Source organism: Phoxinus phoxinus (assembly GCF_949152265.1).
Source record: "Phoxinus phoxinus genome assembly, chromosome: 15".
In the NCBI taxonomy this organism is placed as follows: domain Eukaryota; kingdom Metazoa; phylum Chordata; class Actinopteri; order Cypriniformes; family Leuciscidae; genus Phoxinus; species Phoxinus phoxinus.
The window spans coordinates 29,421,820-29,435,887 of NC_136890.1; the positions used below are offsets into that span (position 1 = coordinate 29,421,820).

The 14,068-nt window shown below is 40.3% G+C and overlaps 2 protein-coding genes across 2 annotated transcripts in view; one reads left to right on the forward strand and one right to left on the reverse strand.

The window, feature by feature from the left end:
* Positions 1 to 14,068, forward strand: part of LOC307011478 (serine/threonine-protein kinase SBK1) — a 381,893-nt gene that overhangs the window by 252,681 nt on the left and 115,144 nt on the right. The window lies entirely within an intron of this gene.
* On the reverse strand, positions 7,482 to 11,410 carry pim1 (Pim-1 proto-oncogene, serine/threonine kinase). The gene is made up of 6 exons (XM_079636985.1): positions 11,046 to 11,410; positions 10,770 to 10,876; positions 10,601 to 10,651; positions 10,130 to 10,496; positions 9,109 to 9,285; positions 7,482 to 9,020 (listed from the first exon to the last, which is right to left on the reverse strand). The coding sequence occupies exons 1-6, from the start codon at positions 11,116 to 11,118 to the stop codon at positions 8,833 to 8,835; spliced, it is 963 nt and encodes a 320-aa protein (XP_079493111.1). The 5' UTR covers positions 11,119 to 11,410; the 3' UTR covers positions 7,482 to 8,832.

The window sequence follows — 14,068 nt, forward strand, 5'->3', positions numbered from 1 at the left end:
CTTACATACTTCCGCTCAATTTTCATTTTCCTTCAGTACTACGTCTGGGATTGTGGTGTATTCTTTGGTTTTCTCCGGTCAATTTTCTACCGGTCCAATCGGCGAACAGAGGGAGTGGCTGAGAACGATGACGTTGAGGTTGTGCGCTAATTTGAGTCGTCATACGCCACGACCAAACGTTAGCGATTGGTTACGGCAGATCCAGAGTGGCTCTGGGCAGATCCAATAGTTTTAAACTTCAACAGAGGACCTAGAGAGAGCTAGAGGGGTCGGGGCATATAACTGGATATATGTAGAATGTTTTTTTTAGTATATCTTTATCGTTATCATAATTCGTTAAGTCGTCCTTGGCGTGAACGGGGCCATAAGTCAAAATAGCCACATCTGGCCAAATGTGAATTGTCTGTGCAAACCTGGTTGGTCTTAACAATTATAAGGTTATGTGTGGTTGCCAGGGTGTTGTTATGCAGTTTCTATGGGTGTTCTAACCCCACATTTCAAGCATCTATGATTTTCTGGTTTCTAAATATGGTTCACGTCCCTCTATCAAAGCAAATGTATGTTCTATACTAATTTCAATTTTTTTTAATATATATTTTTTTATACTCGTCTAAAGAATAACTGAATAGGCTACTCGCCTTGACAAGAGCTACAGAAAATATCATGCAGCTTTTGTGCAGACAATTGTGCATGATTATTGCTCAGTTGAATATGGGATTATGGATCCAGCTGGGCACGTGAGTAAACAAACACGCACGCACACACACACACGCACACACACACACACGCACACACACACACACACACACACGCACACACGCACGCACATACGCACACACACACACACACACACAGGTTTATTTATCAGATGGAGGGCACAATGACCTTGCCCAAATCATTGTGGCCGTGTGTAGCAGAAACTCTGACTCAATGGGATTAATTATCCAGGTGTAACCTGTGTGAGCTAAACACAGACACACCTGCAGGTGCGGGAGAGATCTGAAACAGTCTGGGTCATTTATGAACACATGCAACAACACGGCTGCCTTATTAATATTCTCACTCTCAATTCCCTCTCGCCCGAGTGTTTTGGTGTTGTTCGAACTGTGTGCATGTGTGTGTGGGAAGATTACTTAACAGATCCGGTTCTTTGAGAGGGAGGAGAGCTTGTGCTTTGAGCCAGCTGGGTTTCTCTTTCCATTTCCCAGCAGTGTGAAAGAGCGTAATGAGAAAGAGAGGGAGTGAACAGAATAGCAACTAGAACTCTTAACCCGAGCAAAGGAAAGTTCAGGGTCAGATGAGATAATGTGTTTGATTATTGTGATAATGCATGCTTCCATTCACTCGGCTTCAAAAGACTGGAAAATGCTGACTGATATTTTGTTGGAAGAAATTGTAAACATTTTATTTAAACACATTTGCATTTCCCACACACACTTCAAGAAGTGCAGTTGTGACCTTAAATTGTTATTTATACCTGATCTGACTGATAAAATGATTTCTGTTAGTGCAGCTTAATTTATTTAGGATAATATGAATTTTATTATTTTTTATTATTATTATAATAATACAATATATTTATAGTAGTAGCCAAAAGTGATGCCTGGAGGAGATATTTGTTTTTAATGATCCTACAGAATATATATATATATATATATATATATATATATATATATATATATATATATATATATATATATATATATTCAATATTTTAAATATGAGGTAAGAACAAATCAAAATTATAATATCAAAATTATTTTGCCACTACAGCGTTTTTATTTTATTATGAAAAACAAATGCATATAACAAAAAGCTCACAAGGAAAAAGCATCGTTGACTGCAAAATAAAGTTATTAATATTTCTTTAATCCTCTCTTGTTTTTGCAAGTGTTCATAATTTCTTTGTCTGACATCCTGGCCAAAAATTATGACCGCACATTTTGGCATGTTTCATTGTGTTGTTATCACAAATAAAACAACTGACTCCACGCACAACTATACGCAATATGCTTACAAAAACTTTAACAAAACGTTTGAAGGGGTGGTTGATTATGATTTAACTTTTCTAACTTTTGTTAGTGTGTTGCTGTTTGAGCATAAACAACATCTGCAAAGTTACAACGCTCAAAGTTCAAAGCAAAGGGAGATATGACATCACCAACCCTAAAATTGACATAAACCCCATCCCCAGAACATGATTTATAGATTATCAAGACAGAATATGCTAATCAATGACTAGAAGACAACTACACATAAGCTACATACATTCACAAACTAACCGTTCAGAAATGTTGCTTCTACATGTCACTTCTTCTTGAGTCTCTCCATCTTTCTGACTTCGGTTTGAACATAAAAGGCTAAATATTTTTACATTTTCAGTGCATGTGTGTGTGAGGTAAAAGTTACACGAGCTCTTGAAGCTCCGCCCTCTGTGCCGGGAGTAGCAGCTCATTTGCATTTAAAGGGACAGACACAAAAACTGTGCGTTTTTGCTCACCCTCAAAAAGTGACAAATTTAACATGCTATATAAAAATATCTGTGGGGTATTTTGAGCTAAAACTTCACATACACACTTTGGGGACATCAACTACTTATTTTACATCTTGTGAAAAGGGCATTATACCACCGCTTTAACAATATTTATATAAAGGGTGAAGATGTAATTTGTCAGACACATTTTTACATTGTAGTAAAGAAATCACAAAGAAAATCTCTTTATCTTAAATGTCCATCATAGTCAGCAATTAGATTAAAGGAAGTGCGAAAGTCCCAGTAATCTCATTGTGTCTCCTCTTGAGTTTCAGAAATAAACCTCAATGATGCTGTACATGTGAAATTAACAGTTTTTACCTTTTTTTCCCCTCACACTTCAACAACTGTCTAATTTGATATCCCAGCAATGTCTCACACTGCTCAGATTCAGAGTCTATAGTCAGAGTGAACAAAAACATCTCTCATCCAATTCTTCCAAGACCAAATCATCCGAGCTCTGCTCTCTGCATTAATATTAATTTTACACCTCTACGCTCATGCTGTACGTCATTTGTGTCTATTTTTAGTTCTCCTTTGAGATCTTAGGAGAAACATCTGAAACAAAGTTCATACATGAACATCTCAGCAATGAAGAGCATCTTCTGAGCAGTCAAATATTCCTCCGGGTGTATTGTGGAAAGAAATGACAAAAATATAATTGTGATTATAAATTCTGTCGTATTTAAAAATAGAACAGATGTTGCATATAAACGCTATAAATAATCCACCACATGTCAAACACGTTGATGGTGGCACAATATGCTTCATTTTTGATTTGTCAACAGAGATTTTCAGCTTGGATTTGTATATAATCAGATATTGTATGGAGCATTTGCCCGGAAACTTGTACTGTTTTGTGGTGATTATGCAACAGCAGCAGGGATGATTCAGCAGTCAAATGTTCCCTCATAGATTCCAGCCTTGCAAATTTTCGCCAGCTATTTGACTCTCAATTTAAAAGCAGTTTGCATGCGAGGCACTCGCCTCCATCCTTTGACTGCCATTCATCAAACCAAACTGAGGAACTGAGCTTCTCCACAGCCAGTTTCACTCTCACAAGCAGGTTCCTATTAGCTCCAAGATGGGTTTTACAGCCTGATGCCATAGAAGATACCATGAATTTTTTTTTTTTTTTAATCGTAAGACCTTACATACTTCTGAAATTAATTTCCTTATCGCCTGGGCCACAAAGTGATGGAGCTCATACGTAAAGTACACGTTTCTCGTGAAATGATAGTTTTGTGAGAGAAGGCAAAATAATTTAAAATATAGCTGCGAGCAGAGATTGCGGGCCCAAGCCGGTGTCACCGCCACCCTGGTGCCTTTAGTTACACTAGCCACCGGCTTGGGCCCTCCATCGCTGCTCGCAGCTATATTTATATATTTATATAGCCAATAATTAAAAAAATTGGATGCTAAACTATTCTTTATTATAGGCTTTGTACTTCTCTCACATTCCAATCCAGAATCCAGAATCCAGAATCGGTCTGTCTTCGCCGGCCAAAGGTGGTCAGCGCAGACCACAACGATCTGCCCAGGTCTGTCGGTCCTGGGCGAGCCCCATCCAATTGTGTCTTGTCGTAGCGAGTCGCGCCATCGTGTTGCAGGGCGTCCACGTGGCCGCTTGATGTCGATCGGCAACCAGACGGTGACTTCGCGCGTCCATCTTTCGTCCGTCCGCCGCATCAGGTGCCCAGCCCAGCGCTTCTTGGCCTTGTTGGCCAGGTCCACCATGTCGGCTACCCTGGTCATGGCCCGCAGCTGCTCGTTGCGGACGTGGTCGATCTGTTGGACCCCGATCATGCGGCGCTCGATTGCGAGTTCAGTCATGGCCAGCTTTAGCCGGTCGGCCGCCGTCGTTGTCCTGGTCTCGGCCCAATAGAGCATGGCCGGCAGGACGGTGCTGTTGAATAGGGCGGCCCTGATGTCTGGGTCAATGGCTCTGTTGGTGGCCGTCTCGGCAATTGAGCCAAAACTGACCCAGGCTGCTCGGCGTCGTCGTGCCAGTTCTCGGCCAATCTTGTGGTCGGTGGTCAGCTCCTGGCCCAAGTAGATATAGCTGTCTACTTGCTGGAGCTGATGCTGGCCGACATGAAGGGTAGTGTCGGCCACCTGGTCGTTGCACATCCACTTAGTTTTGGCCAGATTGATTTTGAGACACATTCCAATATCGACAGAAAAAATCATCACGTAGGCTAACGTACACGTTTCTCGTGAAATTAGAGTTTTGTGTGAGAAGGCAAAATAATTTAAATACATATTTCCTGAGCCGACTTTGAATCTGAGCATAATGCAAAAGTATTGTTAACAAAACTTTCGCAGGGAAACGCAAAGGGGTTGCAAGCAAATTCAAAGTTTCTTGGGGAAACGCATACGTTTCTAGTGGAACACAAATGTTTTGTGAGCAAAAGCAAACTTCCCTGACAGCAATGTCAGGAATCCACAAGTACCAGATGTGGGCCGGATCTGGGCCGACGCTATGGGGCGAATGAAAAGTTTTGTGAACAAACACAAAGTTTCTTGGAGGGGAACGCTAAAGTTTTTGTGAGGAAACACAAAGTTTCTTGGAGGGGAACGCATACGTTTTGTGAACAAACACAAAGTTTCTTGGGGAACGCTAAAGTTTTCTGAGGAAACGCAAAGTTTTTTAGGGAAACGCAAAAGTTTTGTGAGAGAATGCAAAAGCATTGAAGTCAATTTTTTTCTCCTATCACGTTTTTTATTTTATTTTTTACCATCACCACATCCTTTAGAGGCTCCGTACAAAGGCCACTTTTTAAGTCAGCAATTCTTTACTCACCATCCTGTTGTTTCAATGCTGTTTATTTGTCTGTGGAACACAAAAGAAGAATTTTTCATGAATCTTCAAGCAGATCTTTTCAACATTTCATAGCGTCTTTCAAGCTCCAAAAAGAAACGGAAGCAAAAAAGATCAAAGATAAAAACTAAAAAACACAATAAAAGTGCTCCACATGACTGATGCACCATACAATCTTTATGTTAAGAACAGACCCAGAGAGAAGTCAAAATGTAAGATCTCTAATGAAATGAAACCTGACGTTGACACTATTTTTGAACCTGATTGTGGATGTAAATAAGATTTGAGAGCTTCAGCAAAGAAGACTATACAGATAAAATGATCACGATAAAAAGAGGGTTACTTCTTAAACCTAATGTGCTATTAAAGAACCGTTATTTTTAAGAGTGAGCTGTGTGCCATAGCATTCATATCCATTCGTTTGGCTATTTTAGTTCTGCTCTGGTCATTTGTCAAAGCTCGAGACAGGATGTGTGAATGAATCAGGCGTTGTTTCCGTCTTAAATCGGCCCACGTTAGGTTTAGCTACATACCCCTGCGGATCCCGGGCGATCAGGTGCGCCTCGGGTCATATGTGGCGCATTGTAACTCATTTAGAGCTGCGGTGTAAACTCTGAGAAGGTTTTTGTGAGAGGATTAATGAAAGGCTTAACAGGAACGTTCCCTGCTTGGCAGTGTGTGTCCTCATAGGGAGGGCAGCAGCAGTCATGGGCCCGCAGTGGGATCAGGTCAGGACGCCCCATGCTGGGGGCCATGCTGTCCTGAGGTACGGTGCATAAGAGATCAATCAACAAATCAGGCTTATTTCTCTGACAAGATTTACCTTAAACTGCTCACTGGCAGAGATTATTATATTTAACCTTATGGAGCACGACAGTAGGGTTCTTCAAGAATAATTTAATCCATATAAATAGATTTTTTGATGATAATTCTTTAAAGACAGACCTACCCGAGTGCCAAAAATGGCATGCCCGGTTTTCTTTATGACTTTTTTTTTTTTTTAAGTTTGGGTGGGCCGTATTGAAGGGCTTGTGCCTTTTTGAACATGATTTTTTTTGCTATTTGCCATTGCTAAATGGAATCAGGTGGTTTGAGAGAGCATTTTATTGGGTAAATATTTGTATGCGCCCCTGAGTGCAAGATAAGTTGTCAATATTTTTGCCCTGTTTTCCTAGAAGACTGTAAATATTTAAACCGTTTATCAGCTTTTAAGAGAACACAAGCATATAAATGACCTTGAAGATAATAAATATGGACTAAAAACTACAAAGGGTTAATATTGACTTAAATGTGTCAGTAAATTATGTTTTTTGAAAATAGTGTTTAAAATGTGTGTATATATATATATATATATATAAACATACAGTGTATATATATATACAGTGTGTATGTATGTATATACCGGTATATATATATATATAAAAATAAACATACATAATTAAAGACTATAAGCCAACAATTTAATTACAGTCATTTGAGCATTGAGTCATTGAGAAACTTGGATTTGAAAATATATTTAAAAATAATAATAATAAATTATTATTTTTAAATATATTTTCAAATCCAAGTTTCACATTTATTATGTAGTGATTAATCTCAGAGCTGGTTGGTTTGGTTAATACTCAGAAGTGTTTAATGAACAATTTCTTTTAAATGCCTGTGAAAAAAAATGAATGGGAAAAATCCTTCTGGAACCAAGGCCACAGAACAAGCGGCACTCATTCAGCCTTTATGTACCGGTATAGCTCTGTATCTTTATATGTTGGAAAAAGGAACGGTATCTTTTTAATGCTATATAAAGCATTCTTGACGCAATCTTCAAAAACACAGATAAAGTATGTTTTGCTGTTAGCTATCGCATGTATCCGGTCCAGGAGTCCAGTTAAGTCATCTGGACCCCTGTGGTTATAATCACCATAGATTAAAGATACACTATCAATATAAAACGATAAGAGCGTTATTAAAGTTAGTTAAATGGATTTACAACTAATACCTGCAATCTGTCCATCTCTGGTTCTCAAATGGCATCTGCTGATTGCCCGTTTAAACCAGTTTATAAGACCACCAACTGATTTTGCAGTAATCATAATGAATCTAAAACCACAAGTCATGCCAGGGAAACCAGAATGAATGTTAAAAAAATATTTATTGACAATTGTGTAAAAAAATAGCTTTCTAAACATAATTTACATGGCTAAACCAAAAAACAAAATCCAAGTTGCAATCATGCCTACTAAAGGTGAAAAAGAAACCATGTCAAATCACTCGCTCCTCAAACATTCATGAGGTCATTTTCTCGGACATTTGCACAGCAGACAGTTTAAATTATGTGACAAACACGACTTCAGACTGGTATGGTTTACCATCAGCAGTTCTCCATGCATCGAGAAACGGAAGTGCTTTTGAGGATTATTTACAAAATATGTACACATATCGTTCTCAAAAAAGGCTTTAAATATGGTAAAAATACATTTAAATAATTTGTGGGCCCTTCGGTGGTGGAATGAGAAAAACTTTGCAGAAAATTGCTTTTCTATAAATAAATAAATAAATACTTCCACTTCGATCTGGTTTTTTAAAGTTTAAGACACTCCAATAAATATCATTTACACATCAGCCTTGTCATGGAATTGAGTCATCATCTGACCCAGCTATTTACAATATAAACAAAAATAATACGCAGAAAATGTAGTCTTTTACGTTGTAGTTGCATTGCTTTGTGCATCTGTGACAACGAGTGGTAGTTGTTGAGTTACTCAGTACAAAGGAAGAGGAAAAAGAAACAGCGGCCTGAAAGAGTGAGGTAAGACTTTTCGTTCTGCAGAGGTTTTGTGAGGTCGATTTGGTTACTCTCTCTGACGTATTAGAGTAAAGACCGACAGTTACCTGCCAGAAGCAGGCAAAGTGGAAGCAAGAAGGTAAAAAAAGACATCTGGTTAAGGAGTAGAGTGTTACAGTGGCTATTACTCGATTCAAGTATTTCCACAAAAAAAAAAAAAAAACACAAACAAACCCTTGATCTTGCACAGAAGGCACTAAAATTATTAAGCTCGGCTGATCTGCTTCCTAAAGGAACAGCCCTGACAGCGCACCAAAGCCGCCCATCGTAGCAGATCGACTAGCCGTCATCACAGCACGACTTCTCTCCGCCGCTTCGGGTGTTCCCGAGCTCCTCCCTACACTGGCCGCGAAGAGCTTCTCGATCTACCCGTGTCCGACAGCAGTGTTGACAGTCATTTGGTTCCTACGAGCCAGACTTTTGGGACCCTGAGCCAAAGGGGAGCAGGAGACGAGAGATAACAGATCTCACTGAAAAGTGGACCTCTCCCTTTTTTTGGCCTAGCCTAGAACTCCCACCTAGCAGCAATGCTCAAAAACAAAAGAATAACATGTTTTTTATTTGCACTGCTCAGTCCACAGGTCCCCCGGGGGGTTTGCTGCTGTAATGGAAAGTCTCTACGTATGCATTCAGATAGAGTCATTTGCACACAGTGACTGCTGGGAAAGCAGCAGGCTGATGCTCGTGGCTGATGCTGTGAAGCCTGATCTCAGTGTTGTCTGTAGGGGGCGCCGTGCTCTGCATCCAAGGGTGGTTGATGATGTCCTCGAAAGACGGGCGTTCTGCAGGGCGGAGGGCCAAGCAACACTTGATAAGCTGCTGACACTCTGTAAAAGAACAGGATGTGTGATTACGGCACGGTAATAAACCCATAAAACTCCTTGAAGGTGGCGTCATATGATCAGCAGGTCTTACCTGTGGAGATTCTCCGCCTGAACAGCACCTGTCCGCGTACGATCTCTTCGTCCTGCTCGAATGGGATGTCCCCACAGACCATGTCGTAAAGCAGAATGCCCAGAGACCACACGGTCGCGGATCTACCGTGGTAGCGGTGAAATTTGATCCACTCTGGTGGACTGTAAACACGTGTGCCTGGAAAGAGAAGAAAAAACAGAAAAATGCATTTAAAACCATGATTCTGCAACACTTAAGCTCACAATCACACAAACCTGCATATAACCCTTCGTTTAATGAGCTGAGAAAACGAGGCACTAAACCAAACAGTGTAGTAAAAAGGTGTGGCAGGAAAAGGTGTGTAGTGTTTGAACGTTATTGCTATGGCACAACATTAATGTGCACAGTCATGTGCTGCGGGAGCGTGACACAAGGCGCGCTCATGTTGAGAAACCGGTTGCCATGTGACTTGTGTTTACAAACTTTGAGTTGTAATAATTCCACTTCCCACCGGCGGGGGCGCCAAAACCACAACCCAGCGCATTGCTTTTTCTCCAAAGCCACATTATACAAAAATAAACAAATCATCACGCTGGCAGATTCATTTAGCTTAACATCGTGAGTGAACGAAGAAAGGGTGTCATAACACACATTTATCAACCGACCAATGCCAAATTGGTTTGATACATGTTTAAAAACGTAAACTATTGCCTCCATATATATCAACACACACCCTTTCTAAAGCTTGACATGGTTCCCACATCATATAAACATCAAATTTCCATGTTCAAATATATTCTAAATAAATAAAAAACACAGAAATTTCTAGGCATTTCATGTTATAATTATATACATTGTGAACCCAAAACGCATTTTAAGCCAATTTTTTTAAAAATCGATTTTTTTTATTTTTATAAACATTTATATTCACAACATTAACGTCCACGAGGCAGGACAAGCACGTATTTTAAATTCCCTGATCGTGCCAGGTTTTCCGTGACCGTGGGAACCCTGACTTGAAGGTCATGCAAATGGCTCTTACCGTCGAAATCGGTGTAAACGGTGTCTTTGAGTAATGCCCCTGATCCGAAGTCGATGAGCTTCAGATCGCCGGTCCGCAGATCGATGAGGATATTCTCGTCTTTAATGTCACGGTGAACTACGCCGCTGTTGTGGCAATGACGCACCGCTTCCAGAACCTGGCGGAAAAAGTTCCTGGCCAGCTCCTCCGGTAACGCGCCCTTCTCCGTGATGAAATCAAACAGGTCCTTGACGGCCTCCGGTCTTTCCATGACGATAATGAAGCTGTCCGATCTCTCGTACCAGTCCAGCATCTTGATCACGCCACGGAATCCAGTGGCGACCTTCTTCAACAGGACGATCTCCATAGGGACGCGCGCGCCATTGGGCTGGAAACGGAGGACATGATCGTTTTAGCGACGCTGTCATGTCACATTTAAAAACATTTTCTATACAAATAGTATGTAAACAACCTATGTAATTGAATACTCACCAACTCTCCCCATTCAGTCACACGATCTTTTGCAACATGCTTGATGGCAATCTAGAAATTATAAGAAATGCATCATTAAACAGTGAAATGAAATAGAGATATAAATATATACACACATAGTAAACGTTTACGCAGATGTAAACAATAATAACCCATTCAGGGAACCTACCGGCGCGCCATCAGCGATCCTTAAACCTGCGTACACCGTCCCGAAACCACCGCTTCCCAGCACAGAGCCGACCTGATACACCTTATCGAATGGCTCTTTCTCCTTAACTGTCGATAAAAGATATGATAGATTCATAAGAATGGATAAAAGTCATATCATTATGTTATAATTCGAAAGCTGACGCACGCGCTATTCCCAGCACTCAGTCTGCTGACGTGAACGAGCCCAAGACCACAACACGCACACAGGCGAGCACGAGAATAACCGTCCACTAACCTTGAAGCTGGATTTTCGCCGGCATGTCCACGGTGGAAATGTGAGCAAACGTGTTGAATTTCGATAGAAGCATTTTATAATCCAAAATAAGAGTTCTTTTTGAGGGTTATTCCAATGTTGATGTCGAAATCCGTCGTGTAACGTAGAGATTGATGTAGGGAAGGTCTACGTGAAGGATCCGGTCTATAAACCTGTAGAAATCCCTTCTCATCGAGGCTCGATGGGTGGATTCAAGACGAGCTTTTAAACGACCGCACAAGGTCTATTCCAGTTTGGAATATAAAATAAACAAACGATTAATATTTCGAAGATAAATATTATTGTCTGAGGTGCGCTACAGACATAAATACCCGGCTTTCTAAATCGTGAAGGAGGGGCAAGAGCCGTTATATACCCAGTAGTAAAAGGGAGGGGGTAACGTTAGTACTAGTAGCTCCAAGTACGCCAACAATAGTCCCGCCCATAAAGACGATTCAGCCAATGAGTAATACGCCTGCCTCTGCAGAAGAAGGTCAATCAAATATGAAAACAGAGGAAAACGTAGACGTGGCGGGAATCAAAACGCGCCAAATAGTCGAGAGGCTTCTTTTTTTTTGAGGGCGTTGAGCCGGCGTGGGGCAGACAGGGAGGAATGATTCACATGGCTGAGTGTATATAACAAAGCCCCCTTTGCAGACTCGGAACAGTATTCATATAGGTACGACGAGCATAAAAAAATAGATGCATTATACATACAATCTTTTAAAAGGATAGGGAGCTTTAGTACATTTAGCTTCCGTTAAAAAGTCAATGTGCAACAAAGTTTTCTCTGCATTAAGAATCGCAATCATTTCACATGGGATGAAGAGACAACATTCCGTTTAAAAAAAGTTCTGCAGTGTTAATGCAACCCACGTTTTCTTTCTCTTCTCTGTACATGAGACATGCATCATCATCCCACAAGACAACTCTTTTGTTGTTGTTTTTTCCAGTCATGTGAAGTAGGTCTATGAAGACCGCGTGCACTATATTACCTCATTAATCTCAAATTAGCGCGCAAAGTTTGTTTCTTCTATATTGGCGGTCAACAGGCTTTATTTAGATGGAGAACAATGTCGGTCGCTATATGGAAATGAGCCGCATACCAGGCATTCTTTCAAATTGGGTGGCCGGTTTTAAACTCGGCGGCAGGATGTGGGAAACTTGAGATAAAAGACTTGGAGACCCATCCCCCACGTCTCTTGTCCTCGCTTTCCCGCGCAGATTATGGTTTGAATGGGTCTTGCTCTCCCTGTCTTCTGCATTGTCCCTGCCCTTTGGTTATACACATAAACACAAAACAACTGATGTAAACCTGTATTCGTTGTTTTTTCTGGTCACTTCATGGTCTTTACAGAATGTATTCTTATATAAGTAGTAAAGACCAAGTGTAAATGCCCTCAATGACCCATTTGAGACCGAGAGTAATCTGATCACTCAAACGCATGCACAAAGACAACCAAGTGTAAATGCATCTGGTTGTTCAGGCCACATATGTAAACTTTACTCCTCCCAAACAAAACAGCATCAGTATACAGAAGATCGGGAGCCCTGCAAATGACACGTGGATGAGGCACATGGATGGAGAAATTAAAAAATTAAAAACATTATTTGCCACATGGGCCAAAGAAGGCGTTTAACAGAGAATGTTGCTCCTCGGCATTAGCATCATCAAGGAAGTGCAACTCTGTATTTGTATAGTGTGGGAAGATTGTATTTATATCCGTTCTGCGGAGACACATTTTGTGGCCAAGTAAATTGAATGTGCATAATATTAGAATTGATCAAACACATGAAGTGACTATAGCCTCAAATAGCCTCTATATTCGAACACGTCACACATATGTCATTGCATTAAGACAACAAAATATCAACATCGCACCATTGTTTAAAATGTATATTACACACTACACAAAAGTTTGAAATAAGTTTGAAAGAAGCCTCTTGTGCTTATGAAAGCTGCATTTATTTTTACCGAAATACAGAAAAAACAGTATTATTGTGTTATCAATTATTATTCATGCTCCAATATTTTAAATGGTTTTAATTATTATCAATGTTGACAACAGTTTTTGTGTTCAAAAGAATATAATTGATTTGAAATAGAACTCTAACATTATAAATGTCTTTACTGTAACTTTTGATAAATGTAATGTATCCTTGCTGAATAAAAGTATTATTTATTTATTTTTAAATAATAACTTCTGAAGGATAATAAGAGTGATGTTGAAAATTCAACTTTGCCATCACAGGAACAAATAAATGCAGTCTCAGTGAGCAAATATGAGATTGATAAACTTGTACCAGTATTATATTTAAATGACCTTGATTTTAGTTTTAAAACAGCTCCATAAAACGTCACTTCCGTTTTCCTTCCGTTACCATTGTGAAAAGCCAGTGAGTCATACATTTGCAAATTAATGCGTGTGATTCATAAGTTGGCTTTTCTTGTTTTTGAGCAGTTCAATCACAATGCTGGCGCTCAGTTTGATGACTCAGAGATCTTAACTCTCTTAGATGAAGACACGAGCCCCCTGGTGAGCCGAAACGAAGAATACTCAGAAATGCCTTGCTTCAGGAAGCAAAAACCATAGAAATAAAATCGAATGCATAAATAAACAGAACGTCAAGGAACGACAGATAACCAAACGGCGCTTGATTACTATCATTCAGGCAGCTGTCTGTTCGAGTTCAGCGCAGGCATAAATGAGTGCTTTATGCATGTCAGAATAGTGCTTTCTTCACATCCACATTAAGTCTCGTACATCGTCATCTTTCAATGCACCGCTGCCCCCCCCCCCAGCGAGACTCGCGCAGGCTGATTTCATAGAGCTGGTTTAACACTATAATGAGTCACCTTCTCTGTGCACTTCAGCGCTGATTATGGGCCGCGCAGGTGAGAGCGAGAGGCGCTCTGAAATGGAGACGCAGTGGGGGTCTATGTAATATAAAGCTGCATGAAGGTATGACAGCATTGACGTCTGTGGCTGCCGGCTCAGCAGAGG

Bases quoted from the DNA above. Each gene is read 5' to 3' on its own strand.
- pim1 (XM_079636985.1), bottom strand. From the start codon at position 11,118: ATGCTTCTATCGAAATTCAACACGTTTGCTCACATTTCCACCGTGGAC. The intron at 9,286-10,129 runs GTAAGAGCCATT...TTCTCTTTCCAG, and splicing joins CGTTTACACCGATTTCGACG to GCACACGTGTTTACAGTCCA. The intron at 9,021-9,108 runs GTAAGACCTGCT...GTTCTTTTACAG, and splicing joins CAGGCGGAGAATCTCCACAG to AGTGTCAGCAGCTTATCAAG.